We start from the raw sequence: 26,361 nt of genomic DNA on the forward strand, positions 1-26,361 counted from the left end.
ACTGTACCTAAATGTATCACAATACATAGTTCTCAAAAAGTAACACCAATCTTTAAAAATTACAACATCATTCCTACCAAATAACTAAACGTTTTTTAGTCTGGTACTGGAGTTAGTACATGTAACCATATCACTACACTGCTTGTTTGTACAATGTACTATATGAGAGAGACATACTCATATACTCAAATGGTTAATAGACACGAATAATAAATGTTCATAAAGATGAAGCAGAAAGCTAATATCAAATTAATAATAGAGATTGCCTCAGAGGTAAGAGGCAGGGAAATTTGTTTTGGGAGGGAAACAAAGGGACTCTAAAGGCACTCTAATATGCCAGGCACTAGTGTAGGTTCTGAGGACACCTCAAGGAAAAAACGACAGTTTCTTTAAGATAAAAAAAAAAAAAAAAAAGACCAAAGATTTCAAAGAGACTTGAAAATGTATTGGCTTGTCCTCTCCTGGAAGATCATCTATATGAAAAGAAAATCCATAATCTGAAGGTTGCTTTAGGAGCAACAGCAGGGGAACTAGTTGGACAATCCTAACGGTGATTACTACGAAGCTGGAACACATTCATTTTATTAAATTCCATGTAAGGAGATCCTCTGTTTGGGGGTGAGTGGGAAAGACTTTTTAATACTCCAAATTTTAAATAGAAAAATTGGTCGATTTGATTATATTAAAAATGAGAATTTCTTATAAATGTACACTGTGACAAAGATAAAGATGAAGGATTGTGAACATCTTTGCAGGGTCAAAAGCTGACAAAGAGCTAAGTAACTTTAGAATAGCAACCAGAAAAAGAGATTCTATTTTAAAAAATAAGCACAAGCTATAAATAGGTAATTTATAAAAATGGTTACTCAAAAAGCTAATAAGCTTATGAGAGATTCTTAAACTCATTATTAATTCAAAATATAATTAGAACATTGGGCTAGTTTATAGATTGATCCCTCATGTGTCTTTATGCAAGAGATCAATCACCTAAGTCCACACTGCCACACCTGAGTTCTTAGTTTTGCTAAACTGAAGGATAAACATGGGCGAGGTGACTCACCCAAGGTAAATGCTACTCCAGGAGTGTGCAACCAGCCTTTTTTAGCTATTTCTTCTACCTGCAACAATTTCACCTTATCTCTCAAGTTTGTTTTTCATTCTTATTCTGAGCACTATTTTTATATGGTTCTTCAAAACCCCTTTGGAGAAAGAAAGAGAGCTTCCACATTTAAATAATCAGAATTATACTGTGCCTAACAACCCTGAAACTCTTGTTTCTTGGTTTCAGGCATTACATTATCTAGAGAGAACTCAGATAAAAACAGAAGTGGCATGAATACTAAAAGTATGTCTTGGTGAAGAAACTGAGAGTTGAAGAGGCTGACTACCTCATCCAAGGCGACCAAACTAATAAGCAGTAGAGCCAGAATCTGAACTCAGGGGTTCAAACATCATATTCTTGACCACAGACTTTGAAGTGGAGTCAGTGAAGTAGAATATAAATAAGTAACAGAGTACTGTTTTTATAAAATTTCTTTCTTATTAATTATTTAATCAACTGTACTCTCTGTCAGGCATAGCGTTGAACACTGGGGCTACAAAGATGAAACTCACAGCCTAGTAGGGAAGACCGGCCAGACAAAAATTACATTGTATGCCTAATAAATGCACCACGGTAAGTGTGCTAGTGGTGACATGTCAGGGTATTATGAGGGCAGAGAGCGGCAACTCCGGCTTTCTGAAGAAAAGGTCAGTGAGCTCGAGTTAGCCATGAAGGGGTTTGGGGAGGTGAAGCAAATCCAGGTAGGTAAAAACAATGAGGATGGAGGCATCATGGAGTTTAGTGTCCTGAATCACAGAAAGCAAGGGGAAAATTACATTGAAATAAGGAAAGCTAGTCAGAGCTCACATCTTAGAGGGCCTCTGAATAATTGCAAAGTTTAGACTTAATCCCATGAGTGAATGGGGGTTACAGATAGGACAGTCATATATATTTTAAGTAGACAGTTTGGGTGGCAGGTTGGAAATGGATTTGAAGGTCTATTAGTCAAAATAAGCCAAGTTTGTTGTGGTAACAGATAAATCTCCTAATCTCAATAAGTTACTGCAGTAATGGGTTATTGCTGAAGCTGGCTGGATAGCCGTCCTCCACCTGGTAGCCATACCATGTGGAATGTGTGTCCTTCCAGGTTACTATAGCAGAAGAGAGAGAGCTGGAGGAAACTTCAGGATGTTATTAAGGGTTGGGACTAGATGTGGCTTTCATCAGTTCCTCCCATATCTTGTCCAGGACCCTGCAACACTACCCCGTACAACTGCAAGAGGCTTCAGGCAAGGACTGAGAGTCTCCTATGACAGAGCACCTCATTCAGTCTTGTTTATAAAGAGCCAAATAACCTGTAATTTCTTATCGTATCGTTTAAGAAAAGTAATTGTTTATTCATTCATTCAATTTATTCGACAAACACATTTCTGAGCACCTTCTATGATCTAGGCACTGTTGCAGGTACCAGGGATACAGCATTGTTCATGTTACTTTCCTCTCCACTCACGATGATGTATGTAAGGACAGAGTAACAGAGTGGGGCGGAAGGTGCAATATGGGCAGATCCTGGGTCTTACTGCCATTGAAAGGACTTTGAACATGACTGAAATGAAGGGACTTTAGAATATTATGTGCAAAAGAGTGACATAATCTGACTTACTTTTTAAAAGGATCATTCTTGCTGCTCTGTTGAACACAGGCAAAGGTTGTAGGGTAGAAGCACTGAGCTCTGTTAGTAAGTTATGTAGTAACCCAGGTGAGCAACAATGGTGACTCAGACCAGCTGGGAGCGTGAAGGTGGTGAAAAGTGGTTAGATTCTGGATGTACTGTGAAGATAAGGTGTTTGATTTTGAAGATAAAGTCATCAGAATTTGAGGAGAATTCAGATGTATAGTGTGAAGGAAAAAGGTCTTAACTTGAGCTCCTCGGAGAATGGGGTTACAGTCAACTGAGGGGAGATAAGCCTTAATTATTAAATTTTTTCCCAGATGGTTCCAGAAGGGCTCTAGGGAGTATTAATTTCCTAAATTGTTCAGGCCCAATGGGTGCTTTCTTTAGAATTTCAAATGATAACAATGTTTAAGGAAAAGTCTTTTTCTTAGATTTAAAGCTTAGCTCCAAACAGTCTCCACATGGATAAGATTTCATATAAAATCTATAAATCTATCCACATAAAACGAATACCAGTTAGTTAGAAAATCATACAAACATTGTTTTTGAAGCCAAATAAGCAAATATTAAGCTATATTAGACTCATTTTGATGTGACAATTTATTTGCTTTTTATTAGGGGTATGTTTGCTTTATGGGAACTGCACATATTTCTATATATCTTATATAAATAAAACTGTTATTTTACTATTATTAGTATTAATATATTAGAAAGACAGTAAATAAGGTATGACACTTAACCTTGATGATTTGATTCATCCACTGAGTGTGAATTAGTAGGAGAGGAGGTCATATTTAAGTTGGATTTTTTGAAGGCAGAGGATGGGGGAAGAACATTTTAGGCAGATAGAACAGGATAAACACATGAATGTAAAAGAAGATGGCCAGTCCATAGAAAATAATAGAATTTAGGGCTCATGAGAGGGGACCAGTTTGAGTTTGGAATTGCAAGGAGTAGGAAATTAAAGGTGGTAAAGCCCGGTAAGATTGATTATAAAGTTATGTATGGGTAACTTATATGGTATAATAAAAAGCTTAATTTTTATATTTTGGGTAGAATAAAGACGATGTTGAAAATGTAGTGGAAGAATTGAAAGAGCTTTGTGGGAGGAAGATAGAGAGTAGAGAATAGACAAAGGGAAGCCATTAGAAAGCCACCCAAGGGGATATTTGAAGTCAGAGACAATTTAATCCGTAGAAATCCCAGAGAACCAAGTTTCCAAACAAGAGCACACGTAGTGGGAATGTTAAGCTAAAGTTAAGAACAATTATGTGGTTTTATGTTGTTTTGCTTATACAATGACAGACTCCAGCTTTCATGTTTTCTCCTATTAGGCTAAGGAGTCAGTGACCCCAGAAAGGATGAATACTGTAAGAAACCCAGCCTGAAACCTAGCTTGAAAGAGTCCTATGTGCCTTCATCCAACATCGGCTTTCTAGAATCTGCCCCACTCAACTAAACAGGAAGTTCCATAGGTAACTGCACAGTTTTCAATATCTATTTGAGCAACTGCATTCTTCAGGGAAGTGGATAGACAATAGATACATGTTAAAGAGCCATCCCCAAACAATAGTTCTATAGAACTAATAGCGATATATATAAATCATAGTGTGCATTAAAAAACTTCAATGCAACAAAAAGACACATCACATATAAAGAGAGAAGTAATATATGAAATTACATAACCAACAAAGATTAGTATCCAAAATATATTTTAGAATTTTCTACAGATTAATAAGCAAAAGACAGGCAAGCCAAGAGAAAAATCAGCAAGGAATTAATAGGCGATATACAGAAAATAAAACTGAAGTGTTCATTGAGCATATTGGAAAAGATGTTCAAACTCACCAATATTAAAACAGTGTTCATTTCTGAAGGAAGAAGGGAGGAGAATGGAATTTGAAAGAACTACAAAGTGAAATGCCAATTTATGTCTAACATTTAATGGCTTTAAACAATAAAAATCAGAGCAAATATTGCTCAATGTTAACAGTTGGTCATCTACGTGGTAAGTATATGCATGTTTGATTTACTTTCTGTATTTTCTTTTTAGAAATATTTCTTAATAATAAATTTACATATGTGACAATTTTACCATCCTGTTCTATAAATATGTCCCCATCTATCAGTTTTATGAGAAAAAATGATAAGGGAGGCAGATGAATTAGGGGAAGGACATAGAAGTAGGAGTTGAAATCCTAAGTTCTAGTCCCAAATCTGCCACTTGCCCACTGTGTGACCTTGAGAAAAATCACTTAATTCTTTTGAAACTGACTCCTCACCAGAAAAACTTGAACAACAATATCCACCTTTAATACATGAAGTTACTTTAAGGAGTGAACTATTTCACTCTCATATATAAGGAAGTGATGTTCAAATGTGAGGAAAAGATATGGAAATTCTTAAAACCTGCAGTTAACATGAAGTTGAATGAACATACTTTCCCACTTACTGTCATTCTAAACTTATGGACGCAGACACTAGAACAGAAAGCAGACACACATCTTTCCTTACCGGGTCTATTAGCTGGGAATAGAGTTCATGGCAATTGTCAAAAATATACTTGTACGTAGAATCCAGGCAAGCCCTGACACAGTCTTTCACCACCATGCTGGCCTTTGGGGGGCTTTGCAGCTCCAGAACCTGGTAGACAAAATATTTTCTTAAATTCAAAAATAAAACATTGTATAAACTGTATAAATAAATCAAACCATATTGAATAAACACTTTTATTCAACTTTTAGTTGACCTTTCTGTATTCAGGAGAAATGTGGTCTTAGAAACGTTTTAAATGTATAAACACCCACCTTAACTTCCTAATATAACAACTCAGAGAAAACGAGCATAGTTGTAAATATTCAATAGAAATACTTAAAGTGACCAATCACAATATCATTCATTCATTCCATTCAACCACTCAACAAATATTTATCATCACCTACTATATATCAGACAATGGTGATAATGCAGTGAGCAAAAGAAACAAAAATCCCTTTCCTCTTTAAGTTAATTTTAGTAGATAATAAACAAAAGAAATCAGTAAAATATATTACATGATGTTGCATGCTGAAAAAAAAAATACACTGAAGAAGAGGGATAGAAAGTGTTTCAGTGGAATAGAATTTAATACAAAGGACTTCAATAGTAGATCAATTCAGAGAAGTAACAGGATGGGACCAGTGGAAAAATTGCAAGTAGACTACTCCAAGAACCTTAGCTTTGAGCAAGGTGGGAAGAAAGTAGACTATTTGAGCAGAAGAGGAAAGTGACCTATTTTTTTTTAAAAGGCTCCCTTATGCTGCCTTAAGGCCAGGTATGGACAAAGCAGAAAGACCAGTGATGAGAATAGTTCAATAATTCAGTCATGAGAAGACAGTGCTTGAACTATGGTAGAGCAAGGAGTTGTTAGAAGAAATTCTATTCTGGTTAATTTTGGAAGGAACGGGTAACAGGATTTGCTGACAGATTGGGTGACCAGTGTGAGAGAAAGACACACCAAGTGTATGATCAGGTCACCCAAGACGGCTGTCCTCTTGCTCTCTGTACATCTCCTGCTCCAGGAATGCCTACTTCAGCCACACCCTACTACCTGACTGACCTTCCTACATACTTGCCCCAGGCCCCAGCTAATGATTGCTCTAACTTTAGCCACGATGATAACCTATCAAAGGGGTGGTGAGGGACATGCCCCTCTGCTGGTTTCCCTGGTAACTGAGGTGCCAACGTGACATCAATTCCCCTATAACTGGTAACCTCCCCTTCCTCCCAGGAGTGAAGATTGCCTTCATGGCCGGCCGAGAGCTTGGGGCACACAGCGAGGTCTCACTCCAGGACCTTGCTTCAGACACATAAGATCCCCCATCCATTAAACCATTGACGTCTCTGTTGCTGATTCCAGATTCTTTCTTTGGTCTTGAAGATGGGCAAGTACAGGCCTCGTAGGCCTATGGGGGGTGGCCTAACACCAAGGTTTTAGCCCTAAATAACTGGTACACTGGAAGTGGTCTCAACCTAGATGAGCAAGACTATGCTTGGAAGATCAGGAGCTCAGTTTATGACAGGTTAAGATTGAGAGGCCTGTTATGCATACAAGTAGATTTCAAACAGCCATTTGGGTAAATGAGTCTGGAGTAGTAGAGATGCCTGAGCTAGTGATATAAATTTGAGAATTATTAGCTTAGAGAAGAATGTAAAGAAATGAGACTAGATGAGCATGGACAGAGAAGAGAAGGGGTCCAAAAAATAAACCCTGTGTAATTCTAGCCCTATGGCATTAGACAAATGAGAAAGAACAAAGCAATGGAGAAGAGAAAAAAGGCAGCCAATGAGATAGGAGAAAAAAGAAGCAAGAGGGGTGTCCTGGAACCTAGGGAAGAAAGGCTTTCCTGGAGGAGGGATTGATAAAATATATTAAGTGATACTGAACACTGTAGGATGAAGACTGATGACTGACCACTAGATTTAGCAAAGTGATGGTCACCGGTGATTTTGACAAGATCATTTTTGGTAAAGTGATGGGTTAAAGGTCTAATTGGAGTAGGTTCCAAAAATAAGGGTGGATTTGAAGATTTAACATTTAAAATTTTTTAGTTCTCTACAGATTGATCTATAGATTTAATGCAATCCTAACCAAAATCCCAATAAGAACTAATATAATCTATTAAACAATTCTGAAAAGTAGCAAAAAAGGTGGAGGACTAAAACTATCTAATTTTAAGATTTGATATAAGGCTTCAGTAATCAAGACAGCATAGTAATGGTAAAAGTATAGACATTTGGACAGCATAGAGAGTCCAGAAATAGACCCAAACAAATATGATCAATTGATTTTTTATAACGATGCGAATGAAATTCAATGAATAAGGGATGATCGCTTCAATAAATGGTGTGAAAACTACTGAACATCTATATACAAAAAAATGATCCTGACCCATACCTCACAACTTATTAAAAAAAAAAAAACTCTCAAAATGGAACCCAGGATTAAATGTAAAAGGTAAAATAAAACTTTTAGAAGAAACACGGAAAAATCTTTGTGACCCTAGTTTCGTCAGTAGCACTACCTGTAAATAGAAAGACTGATAAAGTAGACTTTATCAAAATTAAAAACTCTTGCTAGGCAAAAGATAATTTTAGAGAATGAAAAGACAAAACACTGACAGGGAGAAAACATCAGCAAATAAAGTACCTGACAAAAGACTTGTATCCAGAGTAAATAAAGAACTCAATACTCAACAATAAGAATGAAGAGTGGGCAAAACATTTCAACAGACTGTTCACAAAAGAAACTCAGATGGCAAATCAGCTCAAGAAAGCATGATCAACATTGTTAATTAATATAGAAATAAAATTAAGACCATAATAAGATATAACTTCATTCCTATTAGTGAAACTGAGCAGGACCCTGTGGGGCTCCTGGTCACGGAAGTCTTTCTCGCCCCCATTTCTTGTTTATAGGGAATAGACTCCAGCCTCCATGACCTTCCCTGAGTTCCAAAGGGCAGATTAGAACAGTTGCTAATCAGGGAAGGGAGGGGCTGCCGAGACAAGGGAGGAGCAGTCAAGAAACAATAGTGCAGCCTTGGGGCAGGGTCCTGGTTCCACCTCAAGGGATACACATAACAATATCTTTAAGCTCTTTATAGAACTAAAACCCCCAACAAATGGAAGATGCCAGCATTCTTCATTCCAGATTAAAGGAACCAGAGAAGCTCTTCAAGAAGACCACCAGATTAAAGGAACCACAGAAACTCATCAGATTACTTGAGGCCAGATTAAAGGAGTGCAGGCCCTGCACACACCCTAATCTTACCCGAAACCTCACCCTTGAACTGTTGCTATAAAACTCCTTGCTAAATCCTCCCAGGTAGGGACACATAGTTTTCGAGGGCAGGATCCCACTGTGTCCCCCTTTTGCCTGGAAAAGCAATAAAGCTATGCTTTTCTACTTCACCCAAAACTCTGTCTCTGAGATTCGATTTGACACTGGTGCACAGAGGCCGGCTGAGTTTTTGGCATCATTTGAACGGCTAAAAAAATAAAATAAAATCATGGAAAATGCCAAGAGCTTTACCAGAAGATGTAGGACAACTGCAATTGGCATTTCTTGTAAAGTGTTACATACATTTACCAAATGACCAAGGAATCTCCCTCCTTGTTATTTATCCAACGAAAGCGAAAATTTATGTTTACACAAAAATATATATATATATCAATATTTTTATACAGTTTTATTTGATATGACCCCAAACTGGAAATAACCCAAATGTCTGTAGATCATATATAACAGAGAATTACTACTCAGCAATAAAAAGGAATGAACTGTAGATACACTCAGGAAGAAGGCTGAATAGCCAATATGTTACACTACATAGATTATTATTTCATTTACACGATGTTCTGGAAAAGGTAAAACCATAGGGGGACAATAACAGATCAGGAGGTGGGAGAGAGGTTGACTATAAAGGACTAGCACAAGGGAATACTGGAGGCGAATAGGACTGTTCTATATCTTTATTGTAGTGTGGGTTATTACAACCACACATGTCAAAACTAATAGAGCTCTAGGACAAAAAGAGTGAATTTTACTGTCTATAATGAGGAGAAAAAGACAATAGAAGGAGAAAACTTGTTCAGAAGACAACTCGAGAAAATAAATTGGAAAGAAAAAGTAAAAGGGACTATTTTGAAGGGTTTTGGTATTAAAGGAAAAGAAGGATAAGGGTAGTAGCTGTAGAAGAAAATGGAGTCTAGCAATATTTTTAGGACTGGAAAAAATAGCATGTTGGGTGATGGGGAGTATCCAGTAGAGAGTGGAAGACTGATAATTCAGGTGAGTGAGGAAGATGGCTGGACCACTGTTTTAGTAACTCAGGAGGGGAAGAAATTAATTACATCAGTGGAAGATACAGCTTTTTTTTTTATTTAGGAGAACAAACAGCTAAGCAATCATAATAAAAAAAGAAGGAACAGAATATGGACACAGATGCAGGTAAGTAGGTAGATGGGTGGGTGGCGGGAGCATGTGGTCAGACCTCGAGGAAGGTCTCCAGTAGTTGCTCCTGTTTTTCCAGTGAAATCAGAAGCAAGGTCATCAGCTGGTAGTGAGGGTGGGGGAGGAGGACTTGCAAGTTTGAAATGATTTTGTTTCCTATACACTGCAAGGCTGGTGATTGAGGAAAGGCAGGTATTGAGCACTGTGCTGGCACTCCCCTCCCTCACTCTCATTTTCCTACCCCCCTCAATGTCAATGGCAGGCGTCACTTGTCAATGAGAGCCTGGATCAGTTCTCACTATCACCCTCTATGCACTGTTCCAGCAGCTACTGCCAGCAGATCAGAATTGATGTAAATTCTATTTATCCCAGTCACCTAATCTTACCATGACTTCAAACCAAATGAATTTTAATTGGACTTTAAAGGATGGATGGTTTATATAGCATAGTTTTGTTTTCTTTCTCTCTTATAAAATACCAATTTTATTGTTTTAGTGAAGATAATCATGGGCAACTGAAAAGAAGAAAAATAATTATTTCTATTTTTTTCTGTACAGGAATTTCCTGAATAAAAAATCATAAACTCTCTTTCAAAGGGCAAAAATGTTTAGCCCATAGCCTGACAAGTAGTTTTAAGAAAGGCTTTACATGAATTGTCTGGCTAGCCAAATTATAATTGCAGACAACTTGCTATTAAAGCAGAGAAGATATACCTAAAAAGAAATGTTTGCATAGGTTGGTAGATAACAATTAATTATACCAATGGATTAAACAATCACACATATTCATATACAGACATTCCCAGGGCAGGAAATGGAAGTTGCTACGATTAGGGTAAACTTAAAAGAGTTGGCTACTCTCTTGCAATGAAAAAGTCCGCAAGATATCTCAGTTAAAATTGAAATGCAAAGTGAACTCCATTTCCATTTAATGTTCTTAGGGATTTTTTTTTTTTTTTTTCGGTAAGTGTCACATCCACTCACTAGAGAGCTTTGTTTAAGATGAATTTAACTTAAAACTAAATTTGTGCCAAATGTATCAGAATATCTTAAGTGTCTAGGATAATCTCTTTTTCAACACACATTATGTTGGAAGATTCATTTAGCTCAGGCAAAGGCACCACATCTTAATCAATGGGGATGAACAGTACTGATCAAGAGAAGGGTAAAACCAGACTCTATCAGGGAGTAAATGTGTGTCACACGAAGACAGTGACAAAAATAAAAGATGTACCTTCATCCTAAAAAAGGTGATACTTGTTAGCAGGTCAACAGTTGATTTCAGGTCTTGCAATCTTTCAGCATTGCTGGCGGGAAAGTTTTCCTGGTTAATTAGGAAACAGAAAATGGGTAAATTATCAGCATTAAGCCTCCAGTGGCAAATAAACTACAACTAACTTTCTGTGAAAGAAAATGGTAAGTAAACTGTGTAAAATTTAAAAAGTATCACCACAGTATTCTCACAGTATTTTTACTGTAAAATATCACAGAAAATAAACAAGTTGGAAGTATTCTCATCTTAGTCTTAGAAAGCCATATTCTTCTATTTATTCCCACAATGTAACAAAAATGTACAAAATAATATCATTAATGCAATGTTATGAGGTTATTCATCCTTGTTTCACAAAATAGGTTTCCTGCTGAAAGAGGGAAGGTGAGCACATATTTGAAAATATTTTTTATAATTTTCTCAAGATGGGTTATTTTTTCCAAAATCCTTTTGGGAAACTTTACATGTCCTATATTTACTTTTAGTCACAAAGAAGCTAAAAGTTAAAAAAAGAAAATAAGACTGCACTTCATAGTCTCTCCTTGAAGTACTGCAGATTTAAACAAAAAGTTTTTGTTAGTGAAGTTTGGTGAAAAATGTGAGATAAAAATGCAGATGTTCAGAATTTTGAAGGAAAGGAAAGGAAAGGAATTATGAAAAAATTAAGGAAACAATTTCAGCATTGAGAAATTTCTCATATTAATGTGCTTTCAGATAGGCTTTTTAAAGAGCCATTAGGAAAACCACAGGTAACTTTTAGGTATTCATGAACTCAAGCAGAGTTGGGGTGTCAAAGTAATGGTGAATGAGGTGGCCTCAAGGTCCTTCTTGCCCCCAAATATCATTTTCACTGCCTGTCATAGCAGTTCCCTTCTCATAGTGTTGGCCCCAGTTCTGACATGTAAGGTAAGTTTGACAAAATTTGGTATTATAATTTCCGGAAATGCACAGTTAAGCGATTCATCAATAAGAGACTAAAAATTGAATGTAAGAAAGATACATATATACAGATATGGAAAGATATTTATTATAGAATAAATTGTTAAAGAATGCAATAATTGTTACTATAGATATTTTGGTAAATAAAATTTGTAACTAAATTTTTTTGTAACTGTATTTTCTAAATAAAATTATATCTGTGTCTTTACAAACACAGACACACACATGAATATATTTGTGTATGTGTGAGTTTGTGTGTGTTTCACCTGCAGGGGAAGTATAGAATTGTTGACAATGAACTCTGTACAGCTTCAAAAAACGCACATTGTATTGATCTAGGAGTGAATTAAGCAGTGAATCCCAGAAGGAATATCAAAAGCTGAGGAAATATCAGCTGGATATCTTAGTAAGAAGGGGTGAGCTTTTAAGATGAGGACTGGGCCACATGTCTACTTCATGAATTAGCTGAGGGCCACTCAATCTGATGGTTATTAAAAGAATTATAAAATTAAAGCTGTACATGTGTGTGCACGCACACACACACACACACACACACACACACATACACACACACACACAGAGTACTGCAGGCTGATGTGGAGCAAGGTACCTAAACAAGGGATGTCTACTTGATTCCTTAAGGGACCCGTCTAGTGTAACAGGACCCAAGATTCCAAGATCATTATCTTTACTTTTCCATTACATAGTGGATAACTTTTTTTTTTTTTACAATATGACAAGAAATCATCTGAGCCAAACACCATATTTTACCTTTAGGCAAATAATTTTGTACATACCCTATACTTTGATAGGTCAATCCTTAAAGAGTTATGCAACTGGTCCAGCAGTTTTATGAATTTTTCCCTCTGTGCAAACACAAAATAGGAGAATGGAAATCAATGATAATTCTAAATGTAGTCCTCACAACAAAATCTGTCTGAGTTAATGTCCCCATTTGATAGAAAAGAAGGTTCAAAGATGTCAGTGATTTCTCCAAGATCATAGAGCTGGTATGGGACATAGCAGTGATTCAAACTCAGGTCTCTGACACCAAAGCCACACTCTTTCCTGTAAGTCACACTGCCTCTCTGTGATGAATGAGACAGTATCCAAAGAGTTGAGTCATGAAGAAAGAGTCCAGACAACTGAATTGCCACTGTACTCCTTCACAGCAGTATGAGTCAACAAGAGAAAATATAACCCACCCCTCTTCCCACCTCCACACACCACACCACCTCCCCAAAATTAAACTATAGCTTTTTTAAACTTCTCCCACCTATGGAAGGGGGACTAGCTGCTCTTTGTGTCAAAAACAATTTCAAAAAGTATTTTCCTTTTGGTAACAGACTTCATAATCTGAAAGGATCGACTGCCTTTAAAGTATGTTTATGATTTAGTGCTAAAAAAGTATAAAATATCAGGTCAACAAAAATTACCAATGCCTCCCTCTGATGCTGTATCAGGGTTGGACTGACTTCTTCATAGAAGGTTTTGAAGATGATAAAGGATAAGAATTAAAACGTTTTGCTAATAAGCATAAGGATATAGTTGTGTGGATTAAATAAATTAAATAAATTAGATAAGGTAAAAAACCATCAAAGTCACACATGAAAACTTTACAATAGACAAAGCACCACTCTGAGTTTCCGATTCCTAAATAAAAATGAAAAAAAAATAGGGGGATGGTAGTAAATGACAGTAAAGTTTCCTCCCTAGATTAATATTCTGTAAACACAAAATTACACTTTGGAATATATTAGCAAAAGTAGAAATTTTTCCTAGTAGTTTCACGTACAAGTTGGATTTATGGGGTATATAACTGTTATCCCTTTAAGTCACTGATCTTGATGAAGTGAGTCGAATATTAACGGAAGTTGATAAATTGTTCCTAAGTTGAAACTTCAATTTTCTGAATAAACTGTCTTTTATCAGGTTTATATATCAGTGAACAAAGTTTGAGTCTTGCCTCTGTGTTAATAACCCTTGTGGAGGCAATGAAGGAGCCTAAGAAATGACCCTTCCAGAAGCTTGCTATCTTGTTAGGTAAGTAAGACTCTCCAGTAAAGCTGCTGGAAAATACAATGAATGTCTTAGAGTTTTCTTTCTTACTCTCTACCATACCTTCCTAGGGGAGGAGGTGACCTATGTTGCCCTTTATTAACCCCCATCCCCCATCAATGTGGGTCAGTGGATCTCAATCAAAATAGAAAAATAAAAGAGCCGCTACAATCATCGGTTTAGGCCATAGTAGTTAATCATTCAACGACTGTAAAAATCAAAGTGTTTGTGTCAGTCTCTGGATGCTTTATATGACCTCTGTGATTGGTATGAATCATTAAGACAGCTGATATGACCCTAGTCAACCACACTATGACCCAAATCACTGGCCCTGTTGTGTATACTGGGACCAACTGTTCTGGTTGTCTGCCCGATATCCCTTCTTCTTCTCTTCCTAATAGAACCTCAAGAGTCAAATATGTCCTTTATGAAACACCTACCTTCCCAGGCCTCTTTTAGTCTAGCAATGGCCAGGTAGCATGATTTTGGCCAATGAGATGTACACAGTTTATTAAAGGGAATGGAACCAGCCAGCATATTACCGATGAATTATTATTTAGAAAGATTCTAAAAGAATGCTCTGCAGAGTTTGTTGTATTAGTATTTGCTATATAATCCTTTGTTAGGCCTTTTTTTCCATTTGCCCTTTGTGTCTCTCTCCTTTTTCTCACCTTAAACTCAGACAAGATACTAGAAGGTCAAATAGTCATCTCGTGGCTATAAGATGAAAAGCTAAACAAATGGTAAGAATGATGAGGCAGGAAGCTAGGAGCCTCCACACGGCAGCCTAACTCTGTCTGCCCACCCTTTCAAAAAATTACAATCCTGAGCAGCTGTACTAGCCCTGAATTCCTTACTACCTTTGGACTTAGATTACATGGGAAAGAATATTGAGTTAGGTTTGTTGAATTTGTCTCATGCAGCTGAACAGAATTCTGACTGATACAGATCACACATTTAGTCTTCCAACCTAGGTCTTCAGTGCGCAGCTGGAAAATTTACATTCCAGAAAAATAGAAAACTGTGGAGAAAACTGCCAGGCTTGTTGTCGCTAAATCCCAAACAATATCAGGTGATGTGAAATTAAAAGTGTGCTCCTGATACAATTTTCACAGACATTTTTTAAACAGAAGGACAGCCTGAAATTTTATTTCATTTACCATATTTCTATTTAACTTGAGTGAGATTGCCTTTGTGAGAGCAGAGGAGGCCTATCACCTACATGGTGTGATTTGAGGTATAAGAAAAGACTGCAATTAAAAAACGTTTCTCGAGGGACATGCCACAATATCTGAAACTGTCACGTTACTCAGTTCTTTGCATTTGGTAAGGACTACATATGTCTGCTATTAGGTAGGGGCTAAATCTATAATATTAACATTAAGCATTATCTGTTATCAAGTATTTAGGTTTAATTATTTGACAAGAATAACTCTAGACCGGGGGTCAGCAAACTGTCTGTAAAGAGCCAGATCATAAATATTTTCAGCTCTGTGGTCTCTGTCACAACTATTAAACTCTGCCATTGTAGCACAAGAGCTTCTATAACCAATATATAAACAAACGAGCATGGTTGTTTTCCAATAAAATTTTGCTTATGGATACTGAAGTGTGCATTTCATATAATTTTCAGGTATCACAAATGACAATATTTTGATTTTTAAAAACCATTTAAAAATATAAAAGCCATTCTTAGCTCGTGAGCTGTACAAAACCAGTTGGTGAGCCAGTTTTGACCCATGAGAAGAGGGGAGATTTTGAGTAGGGGGAGGCAGTTGCTACCCCACAAGGACACTCTTAGCAAGTTTCCCTAGGACACTGGGAATCGTGGAAGGAAAAGCTCTTATAAAGAAGGTGTGTAAAAACCTCTGCATCATCCCCAGCTTCGCTCTCCCATTCCTTTGCTTCTCAGTATCTCACTCCAACAGCAGCAGTAGATTTCACCTGAAGCTAATGATGCTTAAGCTCTCGGGGTCCTCACTTGATTCAGCTTCCCTGGGAGGAGCCCTAGCTGCATGTGCAACCTGCTCTTACGTTTTCATAAATTTACAAGAATAGGATAAAATTATTCTGACCTGGACCAGCAAATTATAAAAAGTTTTTTCCAGATCATATCGAAAGCAGTCATTCTTTAAGCAGAACAGAAAGATTTCAAGTAGAATTAATGTGTAGGTGATTTTGATAAGTTTTTGATAATTTAATTAATGCTAATCATATGAACATACTGGAAATACATTTGCATTTCTTGTTGATTTGAGATTAATACTGATACCAACAGAGATACCATAAATTATAAAATGCCACTGAAACCATGCTATCAATGACACACTAATTAATAAATGACAAATTCAAAGAGTATATAAGAAGTCACTTAATAGGCAAACTTGAAAAGCACTGAGATATTATTGTTCACTGAGCATGAAAACCTAACGTTTCTCTCAGTCTGACTAAACTTTAGACAGGCTTCTTCTTGACACTAGGTCTTAACCTCCCTTTTTTATTTTTAGCGCATTTTCTTTTCTTTTCTTTTTTTTTTGCAAATTGTTTTAGACACCATGTTTTTGTTTTTTTTGCATTTTCTATGATTGTAAGCATTTCCTGTCACTCTATCAGAAAGTTCGGGTTTCCCAGGGATTTGGAAAAGGAACACATAAGTTGGGGCATGGCTGTGTGATCAGGGGGAAGTGCTGATTTTTTAAAATTATTATATAAGTTTCAGGCGAACAGTATTATAATTTGACATCTGTATACACTAGAAAGCGATCACCACCACAAATCTAGTTCCCATCCATCACCGTATAGTTGAATCGCTGTCTGATATGCATTCTATCTCTCCCCTCTGCAACATTTCCTCTACAGAGTGATCTTTCTAAATCAGAAATTCGATCAGATTCTACAGGATGCCTCAAGAATGAAGTCCAAACATCTGAGTGGGCATTAAAGGGCCTCAGCAATCTAATATCGATCCAGTAACACAATGTTCTCTTATATTTCCATCTTTTATTCTATCTGCCCTATTCACTAGGCAGGCTACCTTACACACACTTTGAACTTAGTTTTATACCTTCTCCTTGTCTTTACTTCGAAGACCTAAGGTAGTTTTCCTTCTACTTCTTAGACTTTGAAAAATACTACTCATTCCTAAAAGCACTGTTCCTTTTGGCAAGCTTCCATGAGCCTCTGAAGAGTATCCATCACTTTCTCCTCCTCAATCTCAAAGCAAATTTATAAGTATGAACTCCTTTGACACTTATCCCATTTGGGGACTGATTTATGGTTATTGTTACACATGATTAGGTGACTATCCCATTAGAGTATAAAACCCAGAGAACAGAGGTAAACATTTATCTTTCAGTCCCTCTACTACCTGCCATAGTGCCATATATGAGGTATCACATAAATATGTCTTGAATGAACAAGCAACCAAATAAAAGAATACCTGTAATGAAAAGGAAATATTTATTAGCATATTTGTTTTTGAAGGGCACTGGCTATGTCAGAGGGTATCTATGCTCAAGAAAAAATTGAGCTAGATAAACATCAATTTTACTAATAATTTGCTATTTGTGTCTTAAGATAACTAACCAAATAAGTTTCCTAAAGAGTTTTCTTCAAAGTTGAAAAACTGACCCCCACCTCATGGAGTTTTCTTCCTTTCCAACTTTTCCTCTACCCATGGTGTTTTCAACACCCATGGAGATGTTTTATCCAATCAAGTTCTTTGATAATCTTGACTCCCAGCAATCTTCGCATTCAAGGGTGTGCAACAAAACCATCTCTCCAAAAGAAAAAAGCCTTGATTTTTAGCATTTGCCAGTTTTCATGATGTAAATACTCTCAGTACTTCCAGTTTCAAGATGGCTGTATTCCACAACCAGCCTGCAATATTCCTAAAAATTCAGCAATCACTGCCTGTTAGCAGGTACAAACTAGCTCCAGTACACCACTGTTCTTACACTCAGTTTTCAACAACCTACTCCTAGAGATACATCTTGGACCTGAGGCTTCCCCCTTTGAAATCTTAACTACATGGATGATGTTCCTACCCAAATCCTTTATCTCTGTCTCTATCATGGTGCCACTTATCAAACCTAGATCCCATGGTGAATCACTTCAACTTTCTTTTGATAGTGTCACCTATACGCTAATTCCCTAACCCTTCCATCACCTCTATTTTTTGTGTGTGTGGGAAATTTCAACCTTCTGCTATATGTTACTACATCAGAATCTGAATGCTGAGAAATTCTGAGAAAAACTCACAGCCACATGAATTGTTGTAACAACAGATTCATGCTAGGAATTCCTCTTACGTGATCCTGAAGCATTTGTCTTTCTATTACCTTCAGGAGCTTATCCAAACCTTTTTCCAGCTTCCTCTACCTTGTGCCTCTCTATCATAGCCCTTGTCTTATATATAAGCATTTCTTGTCCTGTAGACAACCATAGAGAAGATTAGGGAAATATAGTATGATTCCATCAACTTTTCACTCCTATATCAGAAGCTTAGCATTCTCTGCAAGGACTCACACAACATTTCCTCAAATTTCAGAATAGTAACTTGTCCTTTCTTATTCCAAAGAATGTCCCTCCTTCCATCTTCTTGACTACATTTACTTCTTTCTCCTCTGGGATGTTATTATATCACTTATTCTCCCTCTGATAAATTTGCAACTTCATTCTTGCAGCTAGTTCCTGTCCTAACAATCTATAAATATGTTAAAATGTATCTTATTAAATAATAAAAACTCCTACCCAACCACACAGTAAAAGTAACATCTCTTTTTTCACTGTAAAACCTTCTCACTCTTGACCAGTCTCTCTCTTACCTTCTCATTCAAGTTGCTTAACAGGTTAGTCTCTATTTCATCACCCACTTTCCCTCTTTTAGTCATTATTATAAAATACAAATACAATATAGAAAAATGTACAACTTTAGTATAAAGATGAATACAAAACAAAAACAACAAAATATTAGCTTTAATCCCACCAAGTGGCTACACTATTGGCATTTTGGCACATTTTCTTTCAGGCTTGTTTCTAAACCAGTATATATATATATATATATATATATATATATATATATATATATATATATATATATATGTGTGTGTGTGTGTGTGTTCAATGTTGGCATTAGATTATATATAGATTTTTGTATGTATATATTTTCATTTGTCATTTTTTCATGGGCATGCTCAATTATATACACTTTTCTTTAAAAAGCTTGATTTTTTAATGACTGCATTATATTTTAGGGAATAAATGAACCCTAACTGACACAGCTATTCATACATGCCATTCACCGAAGATCTCTATGAAATTAGGCTTTAATCTCAACTGCTTCACTTAGCAATGACCTCCTAATTGCCAAAGCCAACAGGCTCATTCCTTTTGCCATCTTACTTGAACTTTTTGCAACAGCTGACAATGCAATATACTCCTCTTTTCTTAAAATATTTTTACCTTGTCTTTAATAACGTCAGATTTTTATCATTATTTTTACCCAATTTCTCTAACCATTTTCCTCAGCAAATTTTGCTTCTCTCTCATCTCCACACTCAATGGTTCTGTTCTTTTCACTTTGTTCTTGAACATTTTTCATCTAAACCATGACTTTAAATACACTTGCACACAAAAAGTTTGGATTGGAAAGAGTAATGATTTTCTTTTCTTAAATATTTGTTTGTTTTACAGTCCTCATAGGTAAGAAAGCTTTTCCACTGGTTTATTTTTTGAAATTCAAAAATGTCTGGATTACACCTTTGGGAAAGATAAAAAGGGGCCAATATAATAGTGTTCCTGCCGGATTCACAAGTGACAGTATCAGCTTCAGAAGTCAGGTAAATAAGAACTTCAGGCCAAGTGAAGGTGGGAAGCTTTATACTTATTATATTTGACTGAGCAAATAGCATTATTTTCAATAGGTAGAGAAAAATTTAGTCAAATTTACACTCAAATCACTAAGTTATCCAGATGTAGTTTGAAGAAAGATTTCTTTTTTGACCCTGTCCTACAATAAGTTATTTGATTTACAAAGTGAACTTTGTTATAACTATGTTGCTACTGAAACACTGCAAAGTAGTGAAATCAATTTGGCTTCTCTTCTTTGGGTCCGCATGAAGTAAAGGAGCATGCTATCTCATTTTCCTCCAGGTAGCTTTTATGGAAATTAGTCATATAAACACATCTTCTTTCTCAGAGGTAGAAAGGCTCAGTGTTCCACAAGGTTGGCTTATTCTCTACAGTATACCCAGGCAGAATATTAAAAGCAAAACAATTTCATGAGGTTTTTATAACAAAAACTATTCTATGATCTGGTGATGGTCATAATAGTATTTTGTTGAGCTGACTAGGGAATTTTCTTTGGTCCCAGCTCTTACAAGAGCCAATCTGTCTAACAAAAGTAGAGGATAGGCAGGAGAGATGAAATCCTCATACCTTATATTTATAGAGTACTTTCAACTCTTACAAACTAGCTTATCTTTTACTTCATTTGATTTTCATCTTAAATTTGAGAAACATGTCAGAGCAATAATTTCTACCCTCATTGAACATATTGAGATATTGAGGCTTGAATGACTGAACTGACTTGTTAAATTTGAAAACAAACTCAAACCCCATGACTCTTAACCCAGATAGTGTTCTCTTCTACCAGTATTTATTTTGATTGTCGTTAAATAACAATTACTTTTCTTTTAATTCATTCCAACCCATCTCACATACTTCACGTGCATTTTCTTTTAAATGAAAAGGACAAGAAAAGAGTAAACATAGCAGCACATTTTTTTCCCTATTGGCTTTACAACCTTTTATTACCTGGGTCTCATTTGTTTCTACTTTATGACACATACCTCAAATTTGATTTCTAACAACATGATCAATAACACAAATCTATTCAGTGAACCGATTTGGAAGTGCAGTGAAAAGAGTAACTATGGTGTCATGGAAATCACTTTCCTACAATGGATCTTAGTTTCCTCCACAAACAAATAAGTACAGAACTACCTGTCTCACAGGGTTATTGAACAGAGCTACCGCCTACCAACTACCCTGGTGAAAGCCTTGGGAATCTTTCCAGGCATCTTTCCCTTTCTCTCACTGTTCACATACCTAAAGACAGCAAGTGCTGTTGAGTCTATGCCCTGAAAAGCTCTGGAATTTGTCCTTCCTACCCCATCTCTACTAATTCTCAGTTTAGATCTTCGCGACTTTACTGGAATTACTGTTTATTTATATCCTATTTCTAGTCTTGTCAATTTCAATTTAATTATGCTTATGGAGAATGGGTTCCAGCACCAGTTACAACAGATAAATACTTGAGACTCCTTAGGATCCTGCATTTTTACTTTTCAGTGTGTTCTTGATGCATTTGACTGTCAGGTGGACAGTTTTAATTAGATACAGATAGTTTTCTTGGCTTCTTTATACACCTAACACTTTTTTTACTTAGATGATATGCCTTTATCCATCAGTACCGGTAGAAACCAATAGGAAGTGCAAATGGAGCCCAAAAGGCTCCAGAGAAGCCAACTGAGCTCACATTTACGAGGGAACGATATCTGCCATGGTTAATCCCAAATTTGCTTGCATGGAGGATTTTCTATAAATCTAGTACTTTATCACAAAACGTATGTTTTCCTCCATTGGAAAAGCCATTCCAGATATGAAGATTTAATCTAATGAAGATACCTATTGATGGTCAAATAAAGGTATTTCACTGAACATGTTTCAAATAAACTTTAAACTTTAGTCTATTACACTAAGAGATACTCCTTAAGATGTACACTCTGTGGTAAGATTCTAAGAATATCTGGAATCCAAAGCTCCTTGAAAATCTAAGTCCCATAAGTTACGAGGAATTTTCAAGTTCAAAAAATAATACTTACACCAAAGTTGGTAGCAGCAAATCGATCTGAGGCAGAAACCTGTACATTTGTTGAAACAGTTGTGTGAGCATAGAAAGCATTTATATTTGCCAGCAAGGTGCTCATTACAGCAGGGACACCGGGGCACATGTATTTAGAAGACAGACATGAAAAGTGCCTGCAAGACAAAAACATTAAGTGCTTTAAAAGCAGAATCTAATTAATTCACATAGCAGCGTATCCTCTAACATCAGAAATTAAATAATTCCTCTACTCTATCTATGAAAAGGAGAGAAAACATACAATTACTAATTGAAAGAGAAAGCAATTTCAGCCTTTTAAAAATTTCTCATTCACAAATGTGAAGTGGCTTAATTAGAATGTGATTTGCCACAAGGATATGTGCATAATTTCTTTCAACTGGGAGAGTGTTGTGTGTACACACAAAAAGTGCAATTTCCAGTGGAATCTAACACTGTCGAAAAGCAATAATCCAGGAGTCTCCCTTTCTCTGGCAACTCTGTCCCCAATTACTTCAGTTCCTGAAATGCTGAATTGCAACCAGAATGTTCTTTCACACTTGTATTCCTCTCACATTGATAAGGTAAACAAGAGGCCCTCCTTTCATTGCATGCTGATTGAACAAGTCAACTTAACATCTGACCTGAGTCCAGTTTGTGAGCTTTTGTTATTAAGGAGTATCTTCCACAAGCAGTTTTGTTTATTGAGGTTTTGCTAAAGCCAGGATGTAATTAAGCAAACAAATGAACAGTGAAGACAAACTGAATTATGCCAGCTTTATGCTTAAAGACCATTTCTTTTAAACCTCGAATAACAGTATCATTTACAGACATCAGAAGCATCAAGTGTTCAATTCCATTATTTCTCTCAGGAAAATTTGTTTCATTTGAACTCTAACAAAAGACTTAAAAATTGAAAACACAACTTGTGATAAAAGTGAAAAGATAAAATACCCATGGAAGAAAGAAATTTTCATTACCTAATCTGATCCTATTCTGCTCTCATATCTCAGTAATTTATCCAACACCAAGGCATCTCTGAATTTTGTATTATTGAACACAAACACAGAATGTACCCATATAAATAAATGCTCGAAGTGGCACCTCAAAAGAAATGGATGGAGGTCCTGGAAATGGTGCTTTTCTTAGATCTTAGCCAGGCCACTCGTCTAACTTCGATTAGCTAATAAATGTAGGCTACATTTTTAAACATGGATCTTTGAGGATCATGAACAACAAAGTATGCCATGAGAGTTACATGATCTGTGTAATTTAACCCTGGAATTAGATGACCACTACTTTACTGTTTTAGGTAAATGATGCATATTTTGACATTATCATACACTACTTATAATTTATATCTATTAAGAATACAAGTGATATAAATATATTAAAAATAGAAATTAAATAAAAATTAGCATATGGTATCACATTTCTTTCTTTTTTCAAAACTGTCAAATAATTAGATTTGTTAGACCCAAGTCAGAAGTCAAGAGATATGGAATATGCAATGCCTAAATGGAATGGTGTGGGAGATGGCAAAAGGGAAATATACATACCTAGGTGGGAACAAGAGACAGACAATCACCAACTGTCAAAATAAACTGGTGAGGAACTCAAAGACCAGAAGTTTATTTTCCTCAGCATGCATTATCTATTTAAAGAGATTCTGGAGGTCATGAGAATGAATAATCTTGCTCTTGGTTTTAAACCACAATTAGTATTCTCCTAATGCAGCTGTGTTACTTAGTCTGTACTGCTTGCAGCTGCCAATCTGTGATTTTTGGTGTCCAGTAAGAGCAGTAGCAACAGCTTAGCAGGTACTTTAAGTAGAACAATGGAGAAACATATGAATATTCTGCTTAAGGCGTTCACGGTGTGAATTTGATAAGTGAAATAGAAAGTTTTATTTTGAAGATGATGCAATTATAAGGTATCTTAGGGAAAAATGAGTGTCATATGGGAAGACCGGGGATATTAACAACCAAGCTTTGTCTATTTTATACTTTGACTTGATTCAGCCAATATCTTAATGATGAAAATGCCCTATGAAATTGTGGCTTTGCAATCCCAAAGCAATGTTTTATAATCAAAATGAGAGGTTTAACAAATAATTTGTTAGACATGAAAATTTATGGGTAATATAGGCAAAAAGCTATGTAAATGAATGTAATTTGGAGTTTCTTAGTTTAATGAAATATTTGCTATGTGTTTATAATTTAATGTTAATACATATTATTCATAAACAATTAGAAAGCAGGAAAATAAACTGCCATTCACACTGCTGTTCTTTAAAAAATAAATTCAATTTACAGGCAAATAGTATAATTATAATACTTTCTCTTATCAAAATTGATGAAAAATAGAATTAGAATTGATTCTATTGTTTTTCTACTCTTTAACCTTTCATTCTTTTTTTTTTTTTTTTTAATGTTAAAGGCATCTGGCCAAAGTATTCTCCCTTTAACGACTACACATTTACTATATGTCTGGGACTATTCTTCCTGATAGGAATCTTGAGTTGATTAAAACATGGTCCTGGTGTAAAAAATTAATGTATACCTTAATTGAGAGGCATGCACATTAAACCCTCATTTTGTCATACAAGAGAAAGTGCTGTTACAGAGGTATGTAAGGGTTTGAGTGGGCCATGGGATGGAGGAGTGAGGCCTGGAGATGGATGGCAAAGGTCCAAAGGTTGAGTTGAGACCACTAGTGGTGAACCTAGTAGAGGAGAAGTCAGAGGGAAACATCTGAGTCAAGGTCTAGAGGATGAGTGATTATGTAATGGCCATGGAAGAGTGGAGAGTTTAGTGTCCCTAGAACTTACTTTGATAGGTATTTACTGAACATGTCTGAAAGCCAGATACTGTATTAGATACTGGGTATACGGTAATGAGTTCACTTACAGATTAGTGGGAGAATCAGTGACACAAGAAGTGTAATACAATTTTGAGAAAGTTATGAAAAAGAAAAGCATAACAGTGCTATGAAACACCAAATTAGAGTGTGTGTATTGTACCCTGGTGGTGGGGGGGGGTGTCTAGGAAGATTTCTTGAAATGATGCTGGGCTAAGAGTTAATGTATGACTAAGAGATAGCCAGAGCGAGCACAGGGCTTGCTATTGTTGATAGATAAAGAATGTAAATATTCCAAAGGAATGGAATAATTAAAACCAAGACACAATGGAAAGAAACAAAATATTGTGTACAATGAACCCTAGCAATTTTAGGCTGGTGGAGCCCAAATTTCCAGGAGCACATTCTAGACCGTTATATGACCAGAGGCAAAGCGAGGGGTATGTACGATAGTCTTGTGCAATATGGTAGGCAAGTAGGACCTATTATATAGGTCAGAAGACTTTTTCAAACAAAACTCAAAACTCAAAATCTTACAGAGTCAATATAGGTGAAAAATTACCACCAACAATCTCTCGTTGTTTACATGGGGTAGGAAGTGACATCATCAGAGTTGAGTTTAAAATAGATTTGGTGGGAGGGGATTTTAGGAGGATGGTTTAAGGAAGCTAAGACTGAGAAAAGAGTCCAATTAGGAGGCTATAAAGGGAAGAGATGATGGGTGTCTGAACTAAGACAGTAGCTGTAGAGATAGGGAGGAGGGAATATATTTTAAAAATATTGAGAGGAAAACTGTCAGGACTCAGTGCTTGATAAAGAGTGAAAGAGGAGAAAGAGAAGTGATGAAGTTCCAAGGCTTCAGTCTGGACGACTGGGTGAGGGGTGCTTCTGCCCAGTGAGCTGGGAACTAAAAAGGAGAAAAAGGGGTTGTAAGGTCGGGTCATGTGTCCAGTCGAGTTTGAGCTTAAGGTGCTTGTAGGGTTTCCATAAGGGGATGTTCACCGGGTTACTGGAGACCTGGGCTGGACACTTAGGTCTGGGGATCACTTCAAAACCATGAAAATGGGTAAGATCATCCAGGGGAATTATACAGAATGAAGAACAGTGTCAGGAAATGAAACCTGGGAAACACCGATATATAAGGGACTAGTGGAAGACCAATAAGTAAATTCTATGACTGAGATCAAACTTGAAATGATAGGGACTTCCCTGGTGGTGCAGTGGTTAAGAATCTGACTGCCAATGCAGGGGACACAGGTTTGAGCCCTGGTCCGGGAAGATTCCACATGCTGGGGAACAACTAAGCCTGGGTGCCACAACTACTGAGCCCACGTGCCACAACTACCGAAGCTCACGCACCTAGAGCCCGCGCTCCACAACAAGAGAAGCCACCGCAATGAGAAGCCCGTGCACCGCAACAAAGAACAGCCCCCGCTCGCCGCAACCAGAGAAAGCCCGTACGCAGCAACGAAGACCCAATGCAGCCAAAAATAAATAAATAAATAGATTTTATTTTAAGTATGTCCTTAAAAAAATTTTAAAAAGATAGGTAAAAGGAAAGCCAGGGCAATGGAATTAGGGAAAACATGGGAATAGGAGGTTTGAAGGGTGAGGGATGATTGATGCTGACAGGTGCATTG

At 36.5% G+C, this 26,361-nt stretch overlaps 1 protein-coding gene across 2 annotated transcripts in view; it reads right to left on the bottom strand.

Annotated features, from left to right (window-relative positions):
• UNC13C (unc-13 homolog C) overlaps positions 1 to 26,361 on the bottom strand; it is a 596,809-nt gene that overhangs the window by 273,298 nt on the left and 297,150 nt on the right. For both annotated transcript variants that reach the window (XM_059915534.1, XM_059915533.1), the window contains 4 exons: positions 21,864 to 22,020; positions 12,717 to 12,785; positions 10,945 to 11,034; positions 5,232 to 5,360 (listed from right to left, as the gene is read on the bottom strand). In XM_059915534.1, coding sequence (XP_059771517.1) covers positions 5,232 to 5,360; positions 10,945 to 11,034; positions 12,717 to 12,785; positions 21,864 to 22,020 — 445 coding nt within the window. The remainder of the gene's footprint in view (positions 1 to 5,231; positions 5,361 to 10,944; positions 11,035 to 12,716; positions 12,786 to 21,863; positions 22,021 to 26,361) is intronic.

This window comes from Balaenoptera ricei, chromosome 2 (assembly GCF_028023285.1).
Source record: "Balaenoptera ricei isolate mBalRic1 chromosome 2, mBalRic1.hap2, whole genome shotgun sequence".
Taxonomy (NCBI): Eukaryota; Metazoa; Chordata; class Mammalia; order Artiodactyla; family Balaenopteridae; genus Balaenoptera; species Balaenoptera ricei.